The sequence below is a fragment of the Dothidotthia symphoricarpi genome, assembly GCF_010015815.1.
Source record: "Dothidotthia symphoricarpi CBS 119687 unplaced genomic scaffold P153scaffold_14, whole genome shotgun sequence".
In the NCBI taxonomy this organism is placed as follows: Eukaryota; Fungi; Ascomycota; class Dothideomycetes; order Pleosporales; family Dothidotthiaceae; genus Dothidotthia; species Dothidotthia symphoricarpi.
The window spans coordinates 372896-391661 of record NW_022985021.1 but is presented as its reverse complement, the minus strand read 5'-3'; the positions used below and the strand labels follow the sequence as shown (position 1 = coordinate 391661).

Here is an 18766-nt window from a genome sequence, read left to right as displayed (position 1 = left end):
CCAGACCTCGATCGCGACCTGTATGGACACTTACCAATTGCGCAATCAGAGGACGCCAACGCCACAACGACTATTGCTACAGTTCACCGTCCCGACATGCCAGATTCACAGGAGTCAGTTTTGTCCTCCGTGTCCAGCAACTTCTCTGTGCCAGCATTGCCGTCGTCGTCGAGCAACATATCGACGTCAACAGTAACCGACACGGACCTCACATCTCCGGCTTCCACCCATGTCTACTCGGGCCTCAGCAGGCCCACAGAGAAACCAACCGAGATCTCGTCGAGTCAAAGTTACGGCGCGAACGCGAGGTTCAATGCAGCGCGGATTGATACAGTTGCCGCGAACGCGCAGCGAACTGGTGACACAGCAGCGAGCCCCATGTCGATATGCTCTCCAGCCTTCCAGGGGACCAAGAGAACAGCAGACGGGTCGCTGAAGGCTGTTGGACCAGCAACAGTGACGCCAGCTGGACGTGTATTTGCACATAAGAGAAACAAGAGCATGGACACACACTCGGGTACTCGAATTGGAGAGGTGTGTGAATGTCTGCTCCGACACGGTTTGCAGGTGGCTGACGCATATGCAGCTTTCCGCACAGCTCAAGACGCGTCTTTCCTACGCCATGGTCAAGGTGCAGAATGGCTGGGAGAAACAGTCGCTTGACGAACTGGAAGAAGCCCATTCGCAGCATGGTTCACCAAACTCTGCTTCTGGAGGATCTCGTCCAACTTTTGGCTCTCCTTCGAGCACGAATTATCAACGCAGACCAAGCGGCGTGTCTGAAAATTCCGATCAAATATTGATGTCGCCGGGATCAGATCCCTCACGGTCTCATGCAACCACTCCATTTTGTGAGTATTCCACATCAAATAAGACAAACATCTCTGACACCGTTGTAGCATACTGGCATCCAGGCACAAAGCCCGCAATGAACGCGGCCGTAAACCTCATCAATGTTACCTCTACTTATCCTGGACGCGGGCTTGCCCCCGCTCCAGACTTTGATACTGGAAGAAGACGCAGAGCCAACACCACGAACACGATGCCATCTCTTCCAGGAACAGGCCATAGGAAATACTTCAGCGACTTAGGAGCAGTATCACGCGCGCCAGTGACACCCAGAGCAGGCATTCTCCGAATGCCTAGTCAACAAGCAGAGAAGGATGCTGTCGACACCCTGTTGTTCATGAGTAGCCCCAACAACTCTCAACGCTTCCCAAATACCAGTTCAGCGGCGCCCAGCCCGCTCAGAGCCGAAGCACCTCAACGACGCGTTATGTTTGAAGCTTATCCTTCACAAGAGAAACGCATTGTTTACCAATCATCTATGCCGGCACCTAGCCAGTATCAACATCAACCCTATGCTGCGAACCCAGCGCGGTAACATTAATATTATGTCACTCGCTTCTGTCAATATTTTTCAACAATACTATTCTAAGGCTCGACGAATGCATTGCACGATTGGCGTTGGGCGGAGATACCCCAATCTTTTAGTTGCTTCACCAGCTTATTATTATATGAACCTTTCATGGGGCATATCCAAGCATTGTCAGATCACTGTTTGAAGTTCAGGTTAGGCGGTGTAATGATGGCCAACGTGCCTTTGTTGTCACACTTACTGTCGATCATTGCTCAAACAACTCAGCTTGCCGCCGAGTCGCGTTCGAGGATGTTTGTCTCGATGTTGAGAAACACGATATTCACGGCGACATGAAGTTACATCTGACTGGGCATGTTTGACGGCTCGGGAGGGCAGTATGTGGCTGTACAGTTGTGACGTTAGCTCTAGCATTGAAATGAAACAAATCACTCCGAAGCTCCTATGCACATCACATCGCGTCCATATCAACGCGCTATCATCCGTGGACCTATGAGCTAAAAACCACTCAATCTCTTACATCTTTTGTCTATAGTATGCAACTGGGTTGATCTCCAACACGCGCTTTATGTAGGTGGAGGCTCTTGATGGACCCTGTTCTGTATGTCCGCTCGACCGGGATCGTGCGGGCATGCAGCAACGCGACAGACGTCATGCAGTCATCAGCCCACGGATCACTACTTTGGGGAGTGGATAAAGGAGCCTGACTCAATCATGATGCTCTGCGGGTTTAAATAGCTCTGGGTCCCCTTGATTTGACGGGTTACGTGTTTCCACCCTTTGCGGTACCTCTCCACTCCACCATACGACTGTTTGCTCCTTGTGCCCGGCTTTGAGCGAGCACTAATTATCAACAAACGTCTCTGGGAAGCAATTGGTCAAGATGTCGGTTTCTGCAGCGCTCAAGGCGAGGGTTAGGAGGCCGAGTTACCTCAAGAAGATTGCTAAGGCGGAGGATTTGCTGCATCACTTTCCAAACGGTGCGTATGTAGGCTGGAGTGGATTTACCGGAGTTGGATACCCCAAGTAAGTTTGATTCCTCGAATCGTCTCCTGTCTTGCGTTGGAGGAGCTCAATGCCTCCACTGGGAGCTTTGGGGAGCTCGGTTGAGCTCATGAGACTGATGTGGGGATGGCCGAATTATCTCCGACCCCACAATTGAAGCTGTGCTTGGATGTCTTAGCCCGTACCAAATACAGGCTTCGCCTAAGCTATTTGTGTCATGGGCGAGATTTGATATTCGTCCGTATTGTACGCTGTAAGCACAGGCTAATTGTGTTCCCAGGAAGATACCGACAGCCCTCGCCGACCATGTTGAGAAGAACAATCTCCAGGGACAGCTCAAATACAACCTCTTCGTCGGTGCTTCATCTGGCGCCGAAACCGAGAACAGATGGGCACGCCTGAACATGATCGAGCGCCGGTCGCCGCATCAGGTTGGCAAGGAAATTGCAAAGGGCATCAATAATGGCAATATCAAGTTCTTCGATAAACATTTGAGCATGTTTCCCGTGGATTTGATGTATGGGTATGTATGCTCTAGATCCTGTGTTTTGCACGAGAGGGTGACGAGTATTGACAAAACTCAGCTTCTACACGCTCAACAAGCCGCAAAACAAACTCGACGTCACAATCGTAGAAGCGTCTGCAATCACCGAAGATGGTGGAATCATCCCCGGAGCAAGTGTTGGCGCATCACCAGAACTCATCCAAATGGCGGACAAAATCATCATCGAAGTCAACACGGCAGCCCCATCCTTTGAAGGCCTCCACGACATCACCATGACCGATCTCCCTCCAAACCGCAAGCCATACCTTATCATGCGACCTGAGGACCGTATTGGAACCCCGCACATTCCAGTGGACCCGGAAAAGGTTGTTGCGATCGTGGAGAGTGACTATCCGGATCAGACGCAGCCCAATACGCCTGCGGATGAGACATCGAAGGCTATTGCGGGCAACTTGATCCAGTTCCTCGAACACGAGGTCAGCCGTGGAAGGCTTCCAAAGAACTTGCTCCCCATCCAGTCTGGAATCGGAAATATCGCCAACGCTGTTGTTGGAGGACTTGCCGTATGTTCCCTTATTCATGTCTGGAAGGCTCGACAAACTGACATATGCAGACTGGAGGTGCGAATTTCAAGGGCTTAAAAGTCTGGACAGAGGTGATTATGCCGCCAAAGTGAAAGATGTTACTTATACTAAATCATTGCAGGTTCTTCAAGACTCCTTCTTGGATCTTTTTGACTCCGGCAATCTGGACTTTGCAACCGCAACTTCAATCCGCTTCTCGCCAGACGGCTTCGAACGCTTCTACGAGAGGTACGACGAGTACGCTCCCAAGCTGCTCCTCCGCTCGCAGCAAGTCTCAAACTCGCCCGAGATCATCCGTCGTCTGGGCGTTATCGGCATGAACACCCCCGTCGAAGTCGACATCTACGCCCATGCGAACTCAACCTGCGTGATGGGCAGCAGGATGCTCAACGGTCTCGGTGGATCAGCCGACTTCCTCCGCTCAGCCAAATACAGGTAATTATACACATCCATTGTTATCCCATGTTCAATCTCTAACTCGCGCAGCATCATGCACACACCCAGCACAAGACCATCGAAAACCGACCCTACAGGCGTATCCTGCATTGTGCCCATGTGCACGCACATCGACCAAACAGAGCACGACCTCGACGTCATCGTCACCGAGCAGGGTCTCGCAGACGTGCGTGGTCTGTCGCCCCGCGAGCGTGCCCGCGTCATCATCAACAAGTGCGCGCATCCCGATTACAAGCCGATCCTGCAGGACTACTTCGACAAGGCCGAGTTTGAGTGCTTGAGGAAGGGATGGGGACACGAGCCGCATCTGCTGTGGAACAGCTTCGATATGCACAAGCATTTGAACGAGAAGGGGACGATGAAGTTGCCCAAGTGGGATTACACGAGCGCGGAGAAGACCATGTAAAGAACGAGAATAGAAGTGGGGTACAGATGGGTTAAAGAGGATGGAAAAGAGGAGCGGTAAAGCTCCATCCTGTCTATATTATCACAAACAATCGAACAAATCTCCAAAAATCTACTCATATCCCTATTTCTGAGAAGGGCTTGTCTATTAGGTCCGCATCGGGTAACCCTGTTCTCCCCGGTCTGGTCATTGTGCAAAAAACATACACAAAAACATACAACAGCGGGAATTCGCTAGTTGTCACCAACCCAGCTACTAATCCGCCGGTACACTGCTTGAGTACAGCTGAGCGAACGGGAAGCTCTATTTTCAGTGTCCTATGGTCGTATGTGAAAGTTAGGACATTTTTGCCGTATATATACCGCGATGTTTGATGAATACATGGTGAAACGCATCGAGCTGGAAGAACGCTTAGGATTTGTCTTATATGAGATTGCTTACTTACAAGCCGTACTCGCAACTAGTCAGTAGAACATTGAGCAAGGATGTTGCAGATGATTCGGGTGCTTGCTATGTCTTCTGGTGAGACGCTGTTGACGTTTTTTGTACAAACTGTAGTCCTCTTCTTTGGTGGTGGTAGCGGCGGCGGCGGGCGGATGGTGGCGAGACCGACGCGTCGCGCTCGCGTTTGGCGTTGACGACTTGGCCTGTCGCGTTCCTACTGCTTGATGGGTTTTATAAAGGTGACAGATAGATAACTTGAGTCATCATGCAGTCAGCTTTCACGCTTTCGCGATTTGTGGATTGAGCGCCATAAGTTGAGTTGAAGGAAAGACAAACAGAACAAGGGAAAATGAATGGTAGAGCGTCAAATTTGTATGATGAACGTCTCTTTTCCGAGTACTTGGGCAAATCCAGGTTCTTTCTGTTCATATATGGGAGGTGGTCGCGGACGCGATCTGCGAAAGAGAGTGAATGGAGCTATGACTATGCTGCGCCACATTCTGTAACGCCCTCCATCCATCCCAGTCGCATCTCCAACCCTCCTCACACCTCGCAAACACACCACCCCACCGCCCAAAATGCTCCACACCCTCTCCCTCTCAACACTGCTCCTCCTTCCCAGCGTCCTCGCCTCTCCCCTCTCCTCGCCCCAACAACCTCTCCCGCTCCTCATCTGGCATGGCCTAGGCGACAACTACGCCGCAGACGGCCTCCACACCGTCGGCGACCTAGCCAACGAAACAAACCCCGGCACCTACATCTACTACATCCGACTCGACGAAGACGCAGCCTCAGACCGCACCGCGACCTTCCTCGGCAACGTAACCGAGCAAATCGCCCAAGTCTGCACCGACATAACCACGCACCCGATCCTCTCCACAGCCCCAGGCCTCAACGCGCTTGGCTTCTCCCAAGGCGGCCAATTCCTGCGCGGCCTCGTGGAGCGCTGCCCTGCCGCGAAAGTCCGCAATCTAGTCACCTTCGGCAGCCAGCACAACGGCATCGCAAAGTACCAGCTGTGCGGCGCCACCGACTGGTTGTGCAAGGGCTACATCGGCCTGCTCAAGGCGAATACCTGGGGGAACTGGGTCCAGAGCCACCTCGTCCCTGCGCAGTACTATAAAGCGACAAACGACTCCACGGGCGAGCCTACGGATGATTACCTCCAGAATAGCAATTTCCTCGCTGATATCAATAACGAGCGCGTTTTGAAGAATGTGTCGTATGCAAGCAACCTCGCCCTGCTGGATGCGTTTGTCATGTATGTGTTCGAGGAGGATACGACGGTCATCCCCAAGGAAAGCGGGTGGTTCGCGCACACGAATGTTACGAGTGGTGAGGTTACACCGCTGCGCGAGAGGCCGATCTACAAGGAGGATTGGATCGGGCTGAAGGCGTTGGATGTGAAGGGCGGGCTGGAGTTTAAGACTGTCAAGGGCGCGGGGCATATGGAGCTTGATGATGAGGTGTTGACGGATGTTTTCGAGACGTACTTCTCGGCGGAGAAGGCGAGTTGGGAGGGAGTGAGTGAGCAGGAGGTTGTTGAGCTGTGAGATCGTGGGGAGTGTGAGTTGGCAAGGCGTTTTGGGAGTAATGTGTATTGGGTCAAGGTAACTGTAACACGATGTATAGTATGAGTACGACAGGGCGAGGCGTAATGTGAACAAGGCAATATGTCTATGAACTACCAAAGACTCGTACGTGGTATATCACACCAGCTTGAAACCAGTATTTTGAGCGCCCGAACGCCAACACCCATGCGCCGTCTTATGCAAGTGCCACGCGCGAGCCACGCACTCAACCCGCAATCAACGGTGTCTGCACCGACGAGAGTGCCTCCTTCTTCAGCGCCTTCCTCTTCTCCTTGCTGATGGAGCTCTTCTTCTCTGGCGCCTTGTCCTTCTTCGCCTTCTTGGCCTCTCTCTTGGCCTTCCTGACCTCGAGCACATCGTCGTCCAGCAGCTCCTCCTCCCACTCATCCCACTTCCTCTTGCGCTCGGCAGACTTGCCCTTCTCGCCGGCGGTGATGGCGCCCCTCCATGGCTGCTCGAGGACTTGGGCCTCGTCGGCCCAGAGCTCATCAGCGAGCCAGACGGGCAGGGCTTTTGTGGCGGGGCCCTTGATGTGCAGCGAGCGGATGTTCTTCCAGCCTTGCTCAATGTGTTTCGGGATGATGGCGGCAATGACAGCTTCAGTGTTCTCCTTGATCTGGTCGGCGGTCATGGAGAGCCTGCCGATCTTGATTGAGGTGTTGGCTGATGCGCTCATGCTGAGGTATGTCGAGTTGAGTGCGGCCTCGATCTCCTTGGCCACGCCTTGGGGTGTTCCAACCACGTTCTGGGGCTCCTTCTTGTCCTTCTGGGCCGTCTTGTCGACGAAGGCGCCTGCGGTGAGCCTGATGGGGATTGGTCGCTTGGCCTTGCTCTGGTAGAAGGTCTTCCCGAGGAACTCGGCGACAATCTTGATGACACGGTCGTCGACCATGAAGACATCGTAGTCAGTCAGGAGAGCGCGCTTCTGCTCGAAGGACTTGAACTTCTTCTTCAGCTTGTCGATGCCAATCACGCGCCCGACTTTCTCGCGGAGGGTAGCTGGGAAAGCATCAGAGGCGACGAGGTCTTTGTACGCCCGCTGCGGGTCCTTTGTGAAGATGCAAATCTTGGCGTCGCTGGCGATGATTGGGTGAGGAAGAGGGCTGTATGTCCATTAGCACATGTACTTTGCGCATCCAGATTTTCGCGGACTAACAGTTTGGCAGGCTTCAGACGGTTGGTATTGCTGACGTGCTGCTTGGTGGAGACGCTGAGGAAGATGGGCTGGTCGTTGTCCTCGGCCTCGTCCTCGTCGGCAGCCAAGTTCTTCTTCCCGTCCTTGCTCTCCTTCTCCTGCGCGTGCTTCTTCATATGCGCAACGAGGGCCTTTGCCGCCCGCTCGACCTGCGCCGGGTCCAGCTGGTAGGGTGTGCTGCTCACATCCTTGGTGGCAACGGGCGCCTCGGCCTTCTTCGTCTCTTTCTTTGCTACTGCCTTGGATCGTGCCATTGTTGCGGTGTTGATTGCGGAAATGTCGATTCTCGTCGCTCGAAATTTTGGCGGATCCTAGCTCCAACTGGGAACTTTCGAACTTTTTCCGAGTTATGTAAGCATTTGCGGGGCTGGTAGTGCCTGCCGTTTGTGGAAAGAAACTGATCTGTACAGCCTATCAGCGCGTCGATCCACTAGCGCGAAAAGCGCGAAAGGAAAGCACGACACGCTGCGTCGCCGACCAAGTTTCAGTGCCATGCAGTGATGCAGCACACAAATCACATGCATCTCTGTCTGGTCAGCCCAACTCAACTCAACTCAAGGGGCTGAAGGCTATCTGCGACTGCCAGATTTTGTGAACCCGTCCCTCTACTGCTGCACATATTGCAATTGTATTTTATAGCAATTGAGCATTTTTTTTTAGCAATATCGAGATGTTTTTGCGCAGTATGCAGTCTCGAGAACCTTACATCGTGCACGTAACATGTTCACGGTCACGATTCCATCACCAAATTCCATCCGATCGTCGACGAGCCGAAACGCACCGTGCACCCGCCTTATCAAAGTTTCTCGACGCGTTCATACCGCCCTGTCGCGTCTGCCTCGTTGCTCCACTTCCTGCCACGGCATTGTGTGATTTAGTCTTAGTCTCGTGGGCTGTCTGCACGAAGATTTTATCTGCACTTCGTGACGTCTGTGTGCATTCAAAGTTACGCCTAGCCTGCTTGACTGTATGTATTGCTGGAAGTGTCCTGACCAATTTGTTTAAGCATCTAATACGACTTTATCTCGATGTCCTATTTGGTTTTATTAACCAATGGTCGAACAATAGATTGCTTACTGTCCTCGAGTTAGGAGTGGGAAATATTGCCATTGTGTGAATTGTTTGCTGCATGGCAGTCGGCAGAGGATGGGCAGAGCTGCCAATGATGCACGATTAAATCTCCTGTTCAAGGACTGCCCCGTGGAGGGATAAAACACCGAAAAGCCATAATCTCGATATGCTCTTGCATAGCCTTCCGGTCGATATATAACAGTCGAAGAATACCGAGACGTACGCAAAACCAAATACATAGTAGAGAGTAGTCAAACAGGAGGCGTCGCGGAACGTCATATATGACAGCCCAACACGTTGTGGAATTACGCGGGGGCAGGTAATGCTGGGTGAATTCCGCTCGGGCTGGGTAAGGATCAGAGCTCTGTCGCGCTACCGATTTCGTGACCTCCGCTCTCCATTCCACGCCCGCGTACGCGACAAACTGGCCGCGTCGACGTGATCTTAATTCTGAACTGACCTCATGGCTTCTTCTCTCTGACCTCTTCGCCTGTCTTTTAACCAGCCCCTCGTTATCCTGCCCCTCTGGACTCTTGGTCTGCAATCAGCGGCCAGCACGCCTACAGCCTGCCTACCACCACTACCACCACCACAGCACGCGTTTCGTGTCGACACGCCGCTGTGCCCCCCCTCGTCGGCCCCAGCACGCACCATGGACTCTTCGCCGCAGAAATTTGGCTCGCAGCTGTTCACCGAGTCGATTGAACAGCAGGCTGAGCGGACGCCGAGGCCATCGCTTCTGCCCGCATTTGAGGAATCGTCACCGTTTCCCCGACCCAACCTTTCGAAGCGCAAATTCGAAGACGACTCCCCCCCGTTCCCCAAGCAGCAGCTCAAGTACTACCCCACCCCCGTGCCCACTTCATCGACGGGCATCCTGCACTCGTCGTCGCCCCAGAACGCCCGCTCGGGCATCCTGCATCGCACCGTGTCGGCTCTTTCCGAGCGGACTCCACTAGGAGCCGTGCCCACCGTGAACCTCCCAGCAGACGGCGAAATCGTGCGCATGGGCAGGTCCTCTAACTCTGCCGATTACCAGCTGTCCACCAACCGTCTCATCTCCCGCGTCCATGTCCAAGCCGCCTATCACGCCCCCACGGCACATTACCCGAGCGGGAACATCGAGGTCGAGTGTCTGGGATGGAACGGCGCCAAGATCCACTGCAGAGGCTGCGTTTTCGAGCTGAACAAGGGGGACACGTACATGTCGGAGAATCCAGAGATTGAGATTTTGTTAGATGTTCAGGACACCCGCGTCATAATCGCTTGGCCATCCGTCGCTGCCCGGAAGCTGTCGTGGGACTCGGAAGAGGAGGGTATGCCCACGCCTACTCGTCGCACTTACCAGGAAGCCTTTAACTCGAGCCCTCCCGCCATCCCTCGATCGCCCGTGTCCCAGAGCCCCATCCGTCAGCCCCTCTTTAGTCAGCCTGTCTTTACCGGGCATGGGCTAACTGCCCCGTCCGTGCCCGTTCAAGTCTTCGAGGACGTTGATGTTCAGGAAGAGGCCCCAATCAAGAGCAGCCCAGACTCTGCTGAGAGAACCTTTATCCGACCTGACATCCCGTATTCTGCGATCAGTCCCGAGTCACCCGCCATTGAAACCAAGGCCAGCATCCTGTCGTCCTTTACTAATGATGACTACTCCGACGGCGACGAAGAGAACGACCCTGTTGTCCACTCCTTTGGTCCCTTTGGTCAGAACCTTGTCAATGGGCTGGCTTCCTTCTCTACAGCTCTGCCTGGCCTGTCTAATAGCCCGCGGCCTCCTCGTGTCCCATTGATGTCGCCGTCTCCAAAACGTCCGTGCACCGAGGGTTTGAGTTTCAAAGAATCCCCAATCAAGAACCACGTCATCAACCAGCTGGCCTTTTCCCGTATTCATGCCCAGCCTTTGTCAGCTATTCACAGCAACCTCCCATCCGAGCTCAAGATCTCCGTCATCAAGAGCAGCAAAGGGAAGGATACAGGAGATGGCGAAACCTCAACTGCTCAGCTTACGCACCAGGACCTCAAGAAGATTCTGGACGATACTCCCTGCGTTGGTGAGATTCCTCGTGCTGGCAAAGACGCCGCGGGCAAGCCTCTCGAGAACGAGTTTTACTACGTTCCGGAGATGGACAGCAACCAGATGAGGCGAGAGACAATCACTGCTGGCATGCGTAGCACAGGCCTCCGCACTGTGAGGAGGACACATAAGGTATGTCACTTTCTGTTACGGTCGAGTTGTTGGAGCTTATATTGTACATCACATGCTGTGTTTCCTTGAATCAAGATGTTGATGGTGAAGATGATCGTCGCTAACCATACACAGCAATATTACTGGAAGAAGCCGCGTGTGTGAGTAGTTAACAGACTCTGCCCTCGCTCATAACATCGCCGAACCCTTTACTATCCCCACAACATCGACAAACCTTTCCGCTTCAACCCAAAATGAGAGACCCTAAGGCCTGTACACTTCGACGCCCCCACGTTACCTCCACTCGCCTCCGTCGTATTTCCCACCCATCCCGAACTTCTGCATAGCATAGCGAGGCGTTCACGATCCCATCTTTCCGCACCCGTCTCATTTCGCACTCCCCGCACCTTGGACCTCACCCTCTTTTTTTCTTATACCACATGTACCACCATATCTCCCAAGTTGCATAGCTGCGCGAGACCTGTTTCCCATTTCCTTGGATTCAAGGGCCACCAACCACGTTGGGCCGTTTGGACTTTTTCACGTATATCCCCACGCTGGGAGTTTTGGTACGTGTCCCACATCCCTCTCCCCCCGCGCTTGCAAAGTCGTCATACTGACTCGGATAGGATTCTTCAATGTTTCGCTTACGATGTTTTTTCTTTCTCTTTCATGGCTAGGCTTTTGTCGCGAGGCTTTTTTTACCCTTTCTACGTTGGGGAAGGGACTGTGTATATGATTATCTATTCCCTTGGGATGTGGATGTGGATGACGGAGTGATGGTTTGGGTTGGACGAGGGTTAGAAAAGTATTCTTTTCGTTTTGGTTCATGTTACGCACTCAGACGTTGCTTACCTATGGTTGGCCTTATGAGACAATGCAAGTCGTGTTTTTTGTAAACTTTGTCCTGTGCCATTTGACCTTGATTATGGTGTTTTCTCGTGCATCTCGCTGTATGCTAAATAACTGGTATTCTTACAGTCCATCATACCACTATGCTGTGACTATTCTGCTTGTTTTTGGCTCCGAGTGCATATTGGGTGATGTCCACTGTGCTTTTTGGGACAAACTGCATGACGTAATGTCGACGCGATTGTGATGCATCTTCACGTTACGGTTCATGCACGGCTGGAGTTGGATTTCGAAGCTTGTGTATTCTGGTTACGGTACCTTCCCATGCTACAAGTCCAAGACTGCTCTGTGCAAGATAGGAAAAGGTTGAATGGATTCACTCTACATGCCCGATACCCGTCATGATATCCCGAAACCGAGTAATAAGCACAGAAAAGATGCCATGTGCCGAAGAGACCTTGCCTTCATGTCCGTCGCATGCATTCGTCGCATTCGTTCCACCCACCCTGACTCGCCAGACGCCGATGATGCGAATTGCTCACTTGAGCTTCTTCTTGGGTCGGAGCTGGTTGGTGTGACCGCACTTCTTCTTGCGCTGTGTGTTTGTTAGCATGCCGTCTTCACATATTTCCAGCATAGTGGTGGTGGTGATGACGTACGCAGTTGACAGCCCTTGGTGGTAGGCGAGCGTAGCACTTGCGGCAGATCATCTTGTCGCAGTTGTACTTGGAGGCCAAGGCCTTAAGCGAAGGCTCAATGATACCGCCACGGAGACGGAGGACCAAGTGCAGAGTCGACTCCTTCTGGATGTTGTAGTCGGACAGAGTGCGGCCATCCTCGAGTTGCTTGCCGGCGAAGATCAAACGCTGCTGGTCCGGGGGAATTCCCTCCTTGTCCTGGATCTTGGACTTGACATTGTCTGTCCTTGCAGTCAGCCTCCATGTCCCATAATTCCGACATTGCGTCCACTGTGTGTCTCGAGCATTGCGCAGCGTATCCTTGCGGTGGTGTGGCGTGCAGAGTGGGTGAGCGTACCGATGGTGTCAGAGGACTCCACCTCGAGGGTGATAGTCTTGCCCGTCACTGCGAGGAACAGTCAGTACAACTTCGGCAGGCGCATGCTTCGGGTTCGCAACGTACGGGTCTTCACGAAGATCTGCATGTTGACGGTGTTGCTGGATCCTGTACTGTCGTAAGTTGTCCGGCTTGAAGGTCAGGAATTCGAGCGTGCGAGTGCTTACCTAATTGCCTTCGCTTAGCGAGGTGGGGTCTCACGTGCCTAGACCTACCTCCGGCACTCATCGCACGATCAATTATGGGAGCTTTTATGGGAAATGTATGTTAAATGTTTGAATTGTGTCATGTACGTTGTCGAATTTGCATTCCACGGATATCGCGACTAAGCACACGTACCTTAACTTTCAACTCTTCTACTTGCTTTACTGCCACAGGACTGTTACCAAATATTGTCGAACGGATCACTCCATTCATAGAGGCTCATTCGTCGGTCGGATTGTCCACCGCCTTTCGTGCTACGCGCCTCCGCCATTGTTCTATCCTAGCCTCAGTGAATAACACTGCCATGATTAGCATATCCATTGACAACCCCACCATCCTCGCAACCTCCTCGTAGAATATCTTGGCTTGACCTGGCAGGTCGTGCTCTTTCTTGTACAATCGGTACGCCTCGCCCGGTCGTAGAACATCCTCCTGGGCATCATCATCATCGCCCACAGCTGCCCTTGATCTCATGCTGCTATGCACTGCCTTGACTACATCTAGTCTTTCCTGGATTGACACCTCTTCGACAGCCGTAGTCGAAGACCCATGACTCTTTCCATCGGTTGGGAACATTTCGTATAGCGCATTCCGGAAATCATCATTCTCTCTCGTCCTCTGGATCTCTGCATCATCGAGGAACGTATCGGCATAGAATCCCAAGTACTGATCGACTTGATCACCCAACATTGAAAAGACATCCTTCTCCTCCAACTTTGTCATCTCCTCAGTCGTGAAGCGAGTGTCACCACCTCGCTGCTTGGCCTTTACAGTTTCCATCTGTCGACACCATGCATCCCAGTCCAACACAGTCGCTGTAGGCTCTGATGAGGACTTCGGGTACCGCTCTTCACCGTCGAGTGGGTAAAGGAGCTTAACGCACACGACGAGACAACCAGCGAGTTGTGCTTCAGGCAGATGTCGAATGCCAAGTCTCTTATTTCCATCTTGTCGCAATACAAAACTGTATCCAAGGAGATCGCTCAGTCGGATTGTTGCGTCGTAGAGTTCAAGAGGTAAGGCCAGTTCTTTCAGGTAGCGGAACAGGAGCAACTGGACGTTGAGAGCAGGCCAGGAGATTGCATAATCTTTCTCAAAACTTATTTGTAGATCGGTGATCGTGGCGTATAGACGTTTGTGTTTGAGCAACGTGCTCGGATCCAGAACCGAGTGATATGAAGGTGGCAGGCGATCTCTCATCGCGAGCGGTAGCAGTTTGATAGCCCTTCTATACGCCATCTTACCATCTGTGATCCAAACGTAGATGTCGCCCGGCGTGACAGGAAGTCGTAGCGTGATCATCCCCAGATAGCACAACGCCAGACAGTCGATCAGGTTTGGCACGCTTCCGAGCTTCTTGTCTCTGCCCTTGGGCGTTCTGAGAGTGCCTTTCTCGCCGTCCGTATCGCTGTCGTCGGTTTCTAGAGTGTTGTATACCTGAGATTGTGACTCTGACTCCTGGTCTTGCCTTGCGATCTTGTCGCCGAACTGAGCTATACGTAAAGACCATAGGTCGAATATCACAGTCTCGAGCTCTGCTGGCAAACCTTTCTCTTTTACCAAGAACCAGATCTGGTGCCGTAGGATTAGTTGTAGGCATTTGAGATGTAAATCTAAAGCTTGTCGACCACTGAAATCTGGCAGCGTGTGTCAGTCGTGGCTTGTACTTATTTCTATGCAAATCGCAAGACAAGGGGTCGTTTGAAGGATTTCGTTTTGGCTCCGTCCACACCACGTGCATGACAAGATGGTAACAATGAAGACTTACGTCTTGCTATTTTCTTCTGCTCCTCCTCGTCTTTGTTTATGTGCGTAACTGTTCTCCTTCCCGTGGCAAAGTCATCATCATCTTCCTCAGTACGAAGCAGCACCTGTTGACCGTCAGCATATATCTGACGCATGTAATCAGTTTACTCACGCCTTGACGATGTCCATTTTCACAATACTGAAAACCATCTTCACCTTCGTCGTACCTTCTTGATCGACAGTTTTCAACGCCGCAAACGGGACCTCGAGCCATGACCGTAGCGCACTATGCAGAGCCAAATCAGCGTGAATCTCCCACTTGAGCTCCGTGCTCTTTCTCAAGTATAAGTCGCGTGGATTGAGACGAATGTGTGGAGTTACACCTGCGTGAAAGCAATACTGAACTATAAGGAAATGACGAGATTTGTGTTATTAGTAGTCATCTGTCGAGCGATTGAAAAGCAATTAGTTGCGCTGCGCAGTGCAAGTGTCAAATGATGGAGATGTTCAGTGTTGCACTACATGAGATTGGCCGTTCACTAGCGCGAAAACTACAATCCCACATTCACCCGGTTTTTCGCCAATGAGAAGCGCAATATATGCCGTAACATCATCACCTTTTATTTCATTGCCGTAAGGGATATATCTAGGAAAGGGAAACAGATTCGTTAACGTTTCCCACACATGGCAATGCAATAACCCAAAACCCGTCCGAAGAACCAAAACTCTTGGTCGCCATCAGCGCAGCACTAAGGAATGCTGAAGTTGACGCAAAAGATGCGACTTGGCATAGAAATATGCGAAGCCTCTGGCGACCCGTTCCCTGACTGGAGCTCGTCAGCACGCCGCGGCTTGCTTCCTGCTGACAGCCTTTCCGTTCGACGAAGCAAATTTATTTGGGGGCCTCCTTGGCGTCGATGGCGCACTCCTCGCCCATAGCAGTAAGGACAATGACGTCTGGTGATTTGTTAGGGATAGTCTAACCCACGATGGCTTGTGTGACTTACTGGTCTCCTTCTCGGAGTCATCGAAGAGCTTCTGGATCTTGTCGCCAATCTCGCCGTCGGGAAGCTTGACGTCGTCCTTGGTGGTGCCATCGTCGGACATGAGGGAGAGGAAACCGTCATCCTGGATGTCGACCTGGAGTGCGCTGTCAGCCAAAGCCTTGCCACCAAAATCCCGTTTGCACTTACGAGGAGGTACTCCTGGCGACGAACGTTGGGGACGTTCATGTTGTGGGTGGAAGGGCACAACTCTTCGAGCTTCTTGGAGGTGAAGATGTCGATGGCAACCAAATGGACCTTAGCGTGTCCGTGCTTGCCGGTCTTCGAGGTGGTCATTTCGACAATCTTGCAGGGACGGTTCTTGATGACAACGAAGCCGTTCTTCCTCAGAGCAGAGCACTGCATGGGGTACGTCTGCGAGGCACCGGCATCGGCGCTCTCGAAGGTGTGCTCATGCTGGAAAAGACCGTGTTAGTGCTTGCTATACAAAAGGAGCGCAAAATGGCTGGGTCGACGGCAGCGCCTGGGCGCAATGGGTGACGGGGACTCGAGAAGGTGGGGTAAAAGAGCACACGCGGAGGCGAGGCCGCGGGGGACGTACCTGCGCGTCGTCGGCCATGGTGAGAATGAGTGTAGGATGCGACGTGGAGGAAGAGGCTGGTGATGGTTCGGTGGTCTGGGGGGCGCGAGTGAGAAAGACCTGGAATAGAAGAGGAGGAGAAGTCTGCTTGTCTGGATTTTGATTTTGGGGCCCAGGGAGGGGCGAAGCGTAGATGATCCCTGCTTAGCGCGCCTCGCTTAGTGTAGCAGTCGCGACCCAGATGTCGCTGCTTCGATGCTCTGCTGTCTTGTTTACTTCCAGAAATGCTGCTCTGAACATCTGACCACCCCACCAAAGACATAATGTGGGGCCTAGACAGGCTCTCATCCTACTCCACGTATCCCGGCACGCCGCCATCGCGAGCTGATTCATACTCGCCAGCACCGCGAAGGGGCTATCCAGCGCCAGGGCCGGGTCCTTTGCCCATAAGACCGGACCTGAATCCACGATCATCGTCGCTATCGCTCATATCGCCTTCAGCTTCGAATACAAACCTGTCTGCGACGACACGGATACCTCATGGCGGGCCTCGTAGGCGGCCGACAGGGGGGGTTCTTCCCAACGTCCCGGATCCCGTGCAAGTGCTGGCATCCATAATGGGGGGAGTGCCTAGAAGATCGAGTACTGTAAATGGGGGTAATGTTGGGAGTCTGCGCCAGAAGCCTGAAGAGGTGGTCGTGGACATCGATTTCGAGGGTCTCAGCCTGCACGACTTTGTAGCGCAAGAAGCTCATGAGCAACGGCACACTACTTCTGTACATACATATAGCGCACAGTCAGTTGAAGAATGTACGTGTCTAAATCCTGTGTTGGGGCTGTTTGCTCATATGTGCTTGCAGATGACGTCGAGAAAGATAAGTTCGAAGATCTGCACAAGTCGATATTAGCTTGCGACGAGGTACTCAAGTCGGTGGAAACATACCTCACAAACTTCCAAGCAGATCTCGGGGCAGTGTCGGCCGAGATAGAGTCGCTTCAGAACCGCTCAGTAGCGCTGAACACCAAACTGGAGAATCGAAAAGTTGTGGAAAAGCTCCTGGGACCCGCAGTGGAAGACATCAGCATATCTCCAGCAGTCATACGCAAGATTGCAGAAGGCCCAGTCGACGAGAGTTTCGTGCGCGCCTTAGCAGACGTCGATAAACGATCCAAGACCGTCAATGCAAAAGCCAAAGAAAACCCTGACCTCAAAGCTGTCGCAGACCTCAAGCCTGTCATAGATAATCTTGTCAACCGTGCTGTCGAACGAATACGAGACTACATAGTCGCCCAAATCAAAGCCATTCGTTCACCCTCTATTAACGCACAGATAATCCAACAACAAGCATTTCTCAAGCACAAAGAATTGTACGCTTTCCTATCGAAGCATCAGCCCGAACTTGCACAGCAAATTGGTCAGGCGTATGTCCACACAATGCGGTGGTACTATCTTAACCACTTCACTCGATATCGAACCGCCCTCGAAAAGATTAAGGTGCATGCACTAGACAAGTATGATGTCCTTGGCGAAGATCCCAACACAAAAAGAGGCGGTGGAATACTTGGACAAGCACGGAGCGCACCAGTTGCCTATGATGCGTTCTCGCTTGGTCGACGTCGAGATGCACTCAAGAACTCTTCGCTCAACGCTCTGACAGCCTACATCGCTGAAGAAGAGAAATCTGCGCACTACCTCGAAGTCATCTTCCGCAGCTTCAACCTCGCCCTGATTGACAACGCGTCTTTCGAGTACACTTTCATATCTACCTACTTCGCACCCTCGCAAAATTACCATGTCATATCACGCACATTCTCGGCCATCTTTGAGCCCACATTCGCCCTTGGTCAAGCATTGACGAAACAACTCGTCGAAAATACCACAGACACACTTGGTGTTCTCCTCTGCGTGCGACTGAACCAACACTTCGCGTTCGAGCTGCAACGCAAAAAGGTCCCAACGGTGGAAGGCTACGTTAACGCCACGAACATGCTTCTCTGGCCGCGATTCCAACAGATCCTTGACATGCACTGTACATCTCTCCAGAAACTAACATCGTCTCTCTCTGGCCGACCGTCCGCTGGCTCTGCCCTACTTCTAACGAGCTCTCAGAACTCGATTTCGACCGCGCCAACACCACTCACACAAAAGTTTGCCAATCTTCTCCACGGGATTCTAGCTCTGTCGTCGGAAGCAGGGGATGATGAGCCTGTCTCAGTGAGTGTAGCCAGGCTGAGAAGCGAGTATGAAGCCTACCTCACAAAACTGAGCAAAGGGACTGGTGATGCACGGAAGAGGGACAGATTCCTGTGTAATAATTACAGTCTTACGTGTACCATATTTGCAGATGTTGATGGGAGACTAGGAGAGGAGGTCAGAGCACATTTTGAGAAGTTAAGAGATACTTTTGACAAATGATTCGGAAGTGGAAAAACGATTCTCCCAAAGCTGAAACAGCAGATTGTAGGCAGTAGTTGCTCAAATACAGTGGTT

At 52.3% G+C, this 18766-nt stretch overlaps 9 protein-coding genes across 9 annotated transcripts; 5 read left to right on the top strand and 4 right to left on the bottom strand.

Annotated features, from left to right (window-relative positions):
• Positions 1–96: 96 nt before the first annotated feature.
• P153DRAFT_387338 (uncharacterized protein) lies at positions 97–1384 on the top strand (the record flags this gene model as incomplete). Its single annotated transcript, XM_033670637.1, has 3 exons — positions 97–534; positions 587–851; positions 900–1384. The coding sequence occupies 3 exons, from the start codon at positions 97–99 to the stop codon at positions 1382–1384; spliced, it is 1188 nt and encodes a 395-aa protein (XP_033521985.1).
• An 877-nt stretch (positions 1385–2261) lies between these two features.
• On the top strand, positions 2262–4334 carry P153DRAFT_387337 (uncharacterized protein; the record flags this gene model as incomplete). Its single annotated transcript, XM_033670636.1, has 6 exons — positions 2262–2404; positions 2664–2906; positions 2968–3451; positions 3502–3543; positions 3594–3907; positions 3959–4334. 6 exons carry the CDS (start codon positions 2262–2264, stop codon positions 4332–4334), a joined length of 1602 nt encoding a protein of 533 aa, XP_033521984.1.
• A 993-nt stretch (positions 4335–5327) lies between these two features.
• Positions 5328–6553, top strand: P153DRAFT_368186 (palmitoyl-protein thioesterase 1 precursor). The gene has a single exon (XM_033668452.1). It carries the CDS (start codon positions 5357–5359, stop codon positions 6329–6331), a length of 975 nt encoding a protein of 324 aa, XP_033521983.1. The 5' UTR covers positions 5328–5356; the 3' UTR covers positions 6332–6553.
• On the bottom strand, positions 6254–7860 carry P153DRAFT_432701 (ribosomal protein L1). Its single transcript, XM_033672984.1, has 2 exons — positions 7527–7860; positions 6254–7473 (listed from the first exon to the last, which is right to left on the bottom strand). The coding sequence occupies exons 1-2, from the start codon at positions 7817–7819 to the stop codon at positions 6576–6578; spliced, it is 1191 nt and encodes a 396-aa protein (XP_033521982.1). The 5' UTR covers positions 7820–7860; the 3' UTR covers positions 6254–6575.
• Positions 7861–9288: 1428 nt separating this feature from the next.
• P153DRAFT_358464 (uncharacterized protein) lies at positions 9289–10980 on the top strand (the record flags this gene model as incomplete). The annotated part of the gene is made up of 2 exons (XM_033666805.1): positions 9289–10836; positions 10951–10980. The coding sequence occupies 2 exons, from the start codon at positions 9289–9291 to the stop codon at positions 10978–10980; spliced, it is 1578 nt and encodes a 525-aa protein (XP_033521981.1).
• An 845-nt stretch (positions 10981–11825) lies between these two features.
• On the bottom strand, positions 11826–12869 carry P153DRAFT_52096 (ubiquitin-domain-containing protein). Its single transcript, XM_033673253.1, has 4 exons — positions 12808–12869; positions 12703–12750; positions 12437–12586; positions 11826–12076 (listed from the first exon to the last, which is right to left on the bottom strand). Exons 1-4 carry the CDS (start codon positions 12827–12829, stop codon positions 11934–11936), a joined length of 363 nt encoding a protein of 120 aa, XP_033521980.1. The 5' UTR covers positions 12830–12869; the 3' UTR covers positions 11826–11933.
• A 170-nt stretch (positions 12870–13039) lies between these two features.
• On the bottom strand, positions 13040–15173 carry P153DRAFT_343774 (uncharacterized protein). The gene is made up of 3 exons (XM_033666020.1): positions 14864–15173; positions 14714–14816; positions 13040–14582 (listed from the first exon to the last, which is right to left on the bottom strand). Exons 1-3 carry the CDS (start codon positions 14963–14965, stop codon positions 13165–13167), a joined length of 1623 nt encoding a protein of 540 aa, XP_033521979.1. The 5' UTR covers positions 14966–15173; the 3' UTR covers positions 13040–13164.
• Positions 15174–15297: 124 nt separating this feature from the next.
• P153DRAFT_368182 (translation initiation factor eIF-5A) lies at positions 15298–16377 on the bottom strand. The gene is made up of 4 exons (XM_033668451.1): positions 16297–16377; positions 15885–16151; positions 15699–15831; positions 15298–15648 (listed from the first exon to the last, which is right to left on the bottom strand). The coding sequence occupies exons 1-4, from the start codon at positions 16312–16314 to the stop codon at positions 15584–15586; spliced, it is 483 nt and encodes a 160-aa protein (XP_033521978.1). The 5' UTR covers positions 16315–16377; the 3' UTR covers positions 15298–15583.
• Positions 16378–16892: 515 nt separating this feature from the next.
• Positions 16893–18691, top strand: P153DRAFT_358460 (Sac2 family protein; the record flags this gene model as incomplete). The annotated part of the gene is made up of 2 exons (XM_033666804.1): positions 16893–17085; positions 17136–18691. The coding sequence occupies 2 exons, from the start codon at positions 16893–16895 to the stop codon at positions 18689–18691; spliced, it is 1749 nt and encodes a 582-aa protein (XP_033521977.1).
• Between the last annotated feature and the right edge of the window lie 75 nt (positions 18692–18766).

Coding starts and splice junctions, on each gene's coding strand:
- P153DRAFT_368186 (XM_033668452.1), top strand. CDS start 5,357: ATGCTCCACACCCTCTCCCTCTCAACACTGCTCCTCCTTCCCAGCGTC.
- P153DRAFT_432701 (XM_033672984.1), bottom strand. CDS start 7,819: ATGGCACGATCCAAGGCAGTAGCAAAGAAAGAGACGAAGAAGGCCGAG. Junction 7,474..7,526: donor CGTCTGAAGCCTGCCAAACT/GTTAGTCCGCGA, acceptor ATGGACATACAG/CCCTCTTCCTCACCCAATCA.
- P153DRAFT_52096 (XM_033673253.1), bottom strand. CDS start 12,829: ATGCAGATCTTCGTGAAGACCC. Junction 12,587..12,702: donor GGAGTCCTCTGACACCATCG/GTACGCTCACCC, acceptor CTGCAAGGACAG/ACAATGTCAAGTCCAAGATC. Junction 12,077..12,436: donor GCACTTGGTCCTCCGTCTCC/GTGGCGGTATCA, acceptor ACTCGGTTTCGG/GATATCATGACGGGTATCGG.
- P153DRAFT_368182 (XM_033668451.1), bottom strand. Junction 15,832..15,884: donor GTCGCCAGGAGTACCTCCTC/GTAAGTGCAAAC, acceptor AGCGCACTCCAG/GTCGACATCCAGGATGACGG. Junction 15,649..15,698: donor TGACTCCGAGAAGGAGACCA/GTAAGTCACACA, acceptor ACAAATCACCAG/ACGTCATTGTCCTTACTGCT.
- P153DRAFT_343774 (XM_033666020.1), bottom strand. CDS start 14,965: ATGGCTCGAGGTCCCGTTTGCGGCGTTGAAAACTGTCGATCAAGAAGG. Junction 14,817..14,863: donor AAAATGGACATCGTCAAGGC/GTGAGTAAACTG, acceptor GACGGTCAACAG/GTGCTGCTTCGTACTGAGGA. Junction 14,583..14,713: donor GCAGAAGAAAATAGCAAGAC/GTAAGTCTTCAT, acceptor ACACGCTGCCAG/ATTTCAGTGGTCGACAAGCT.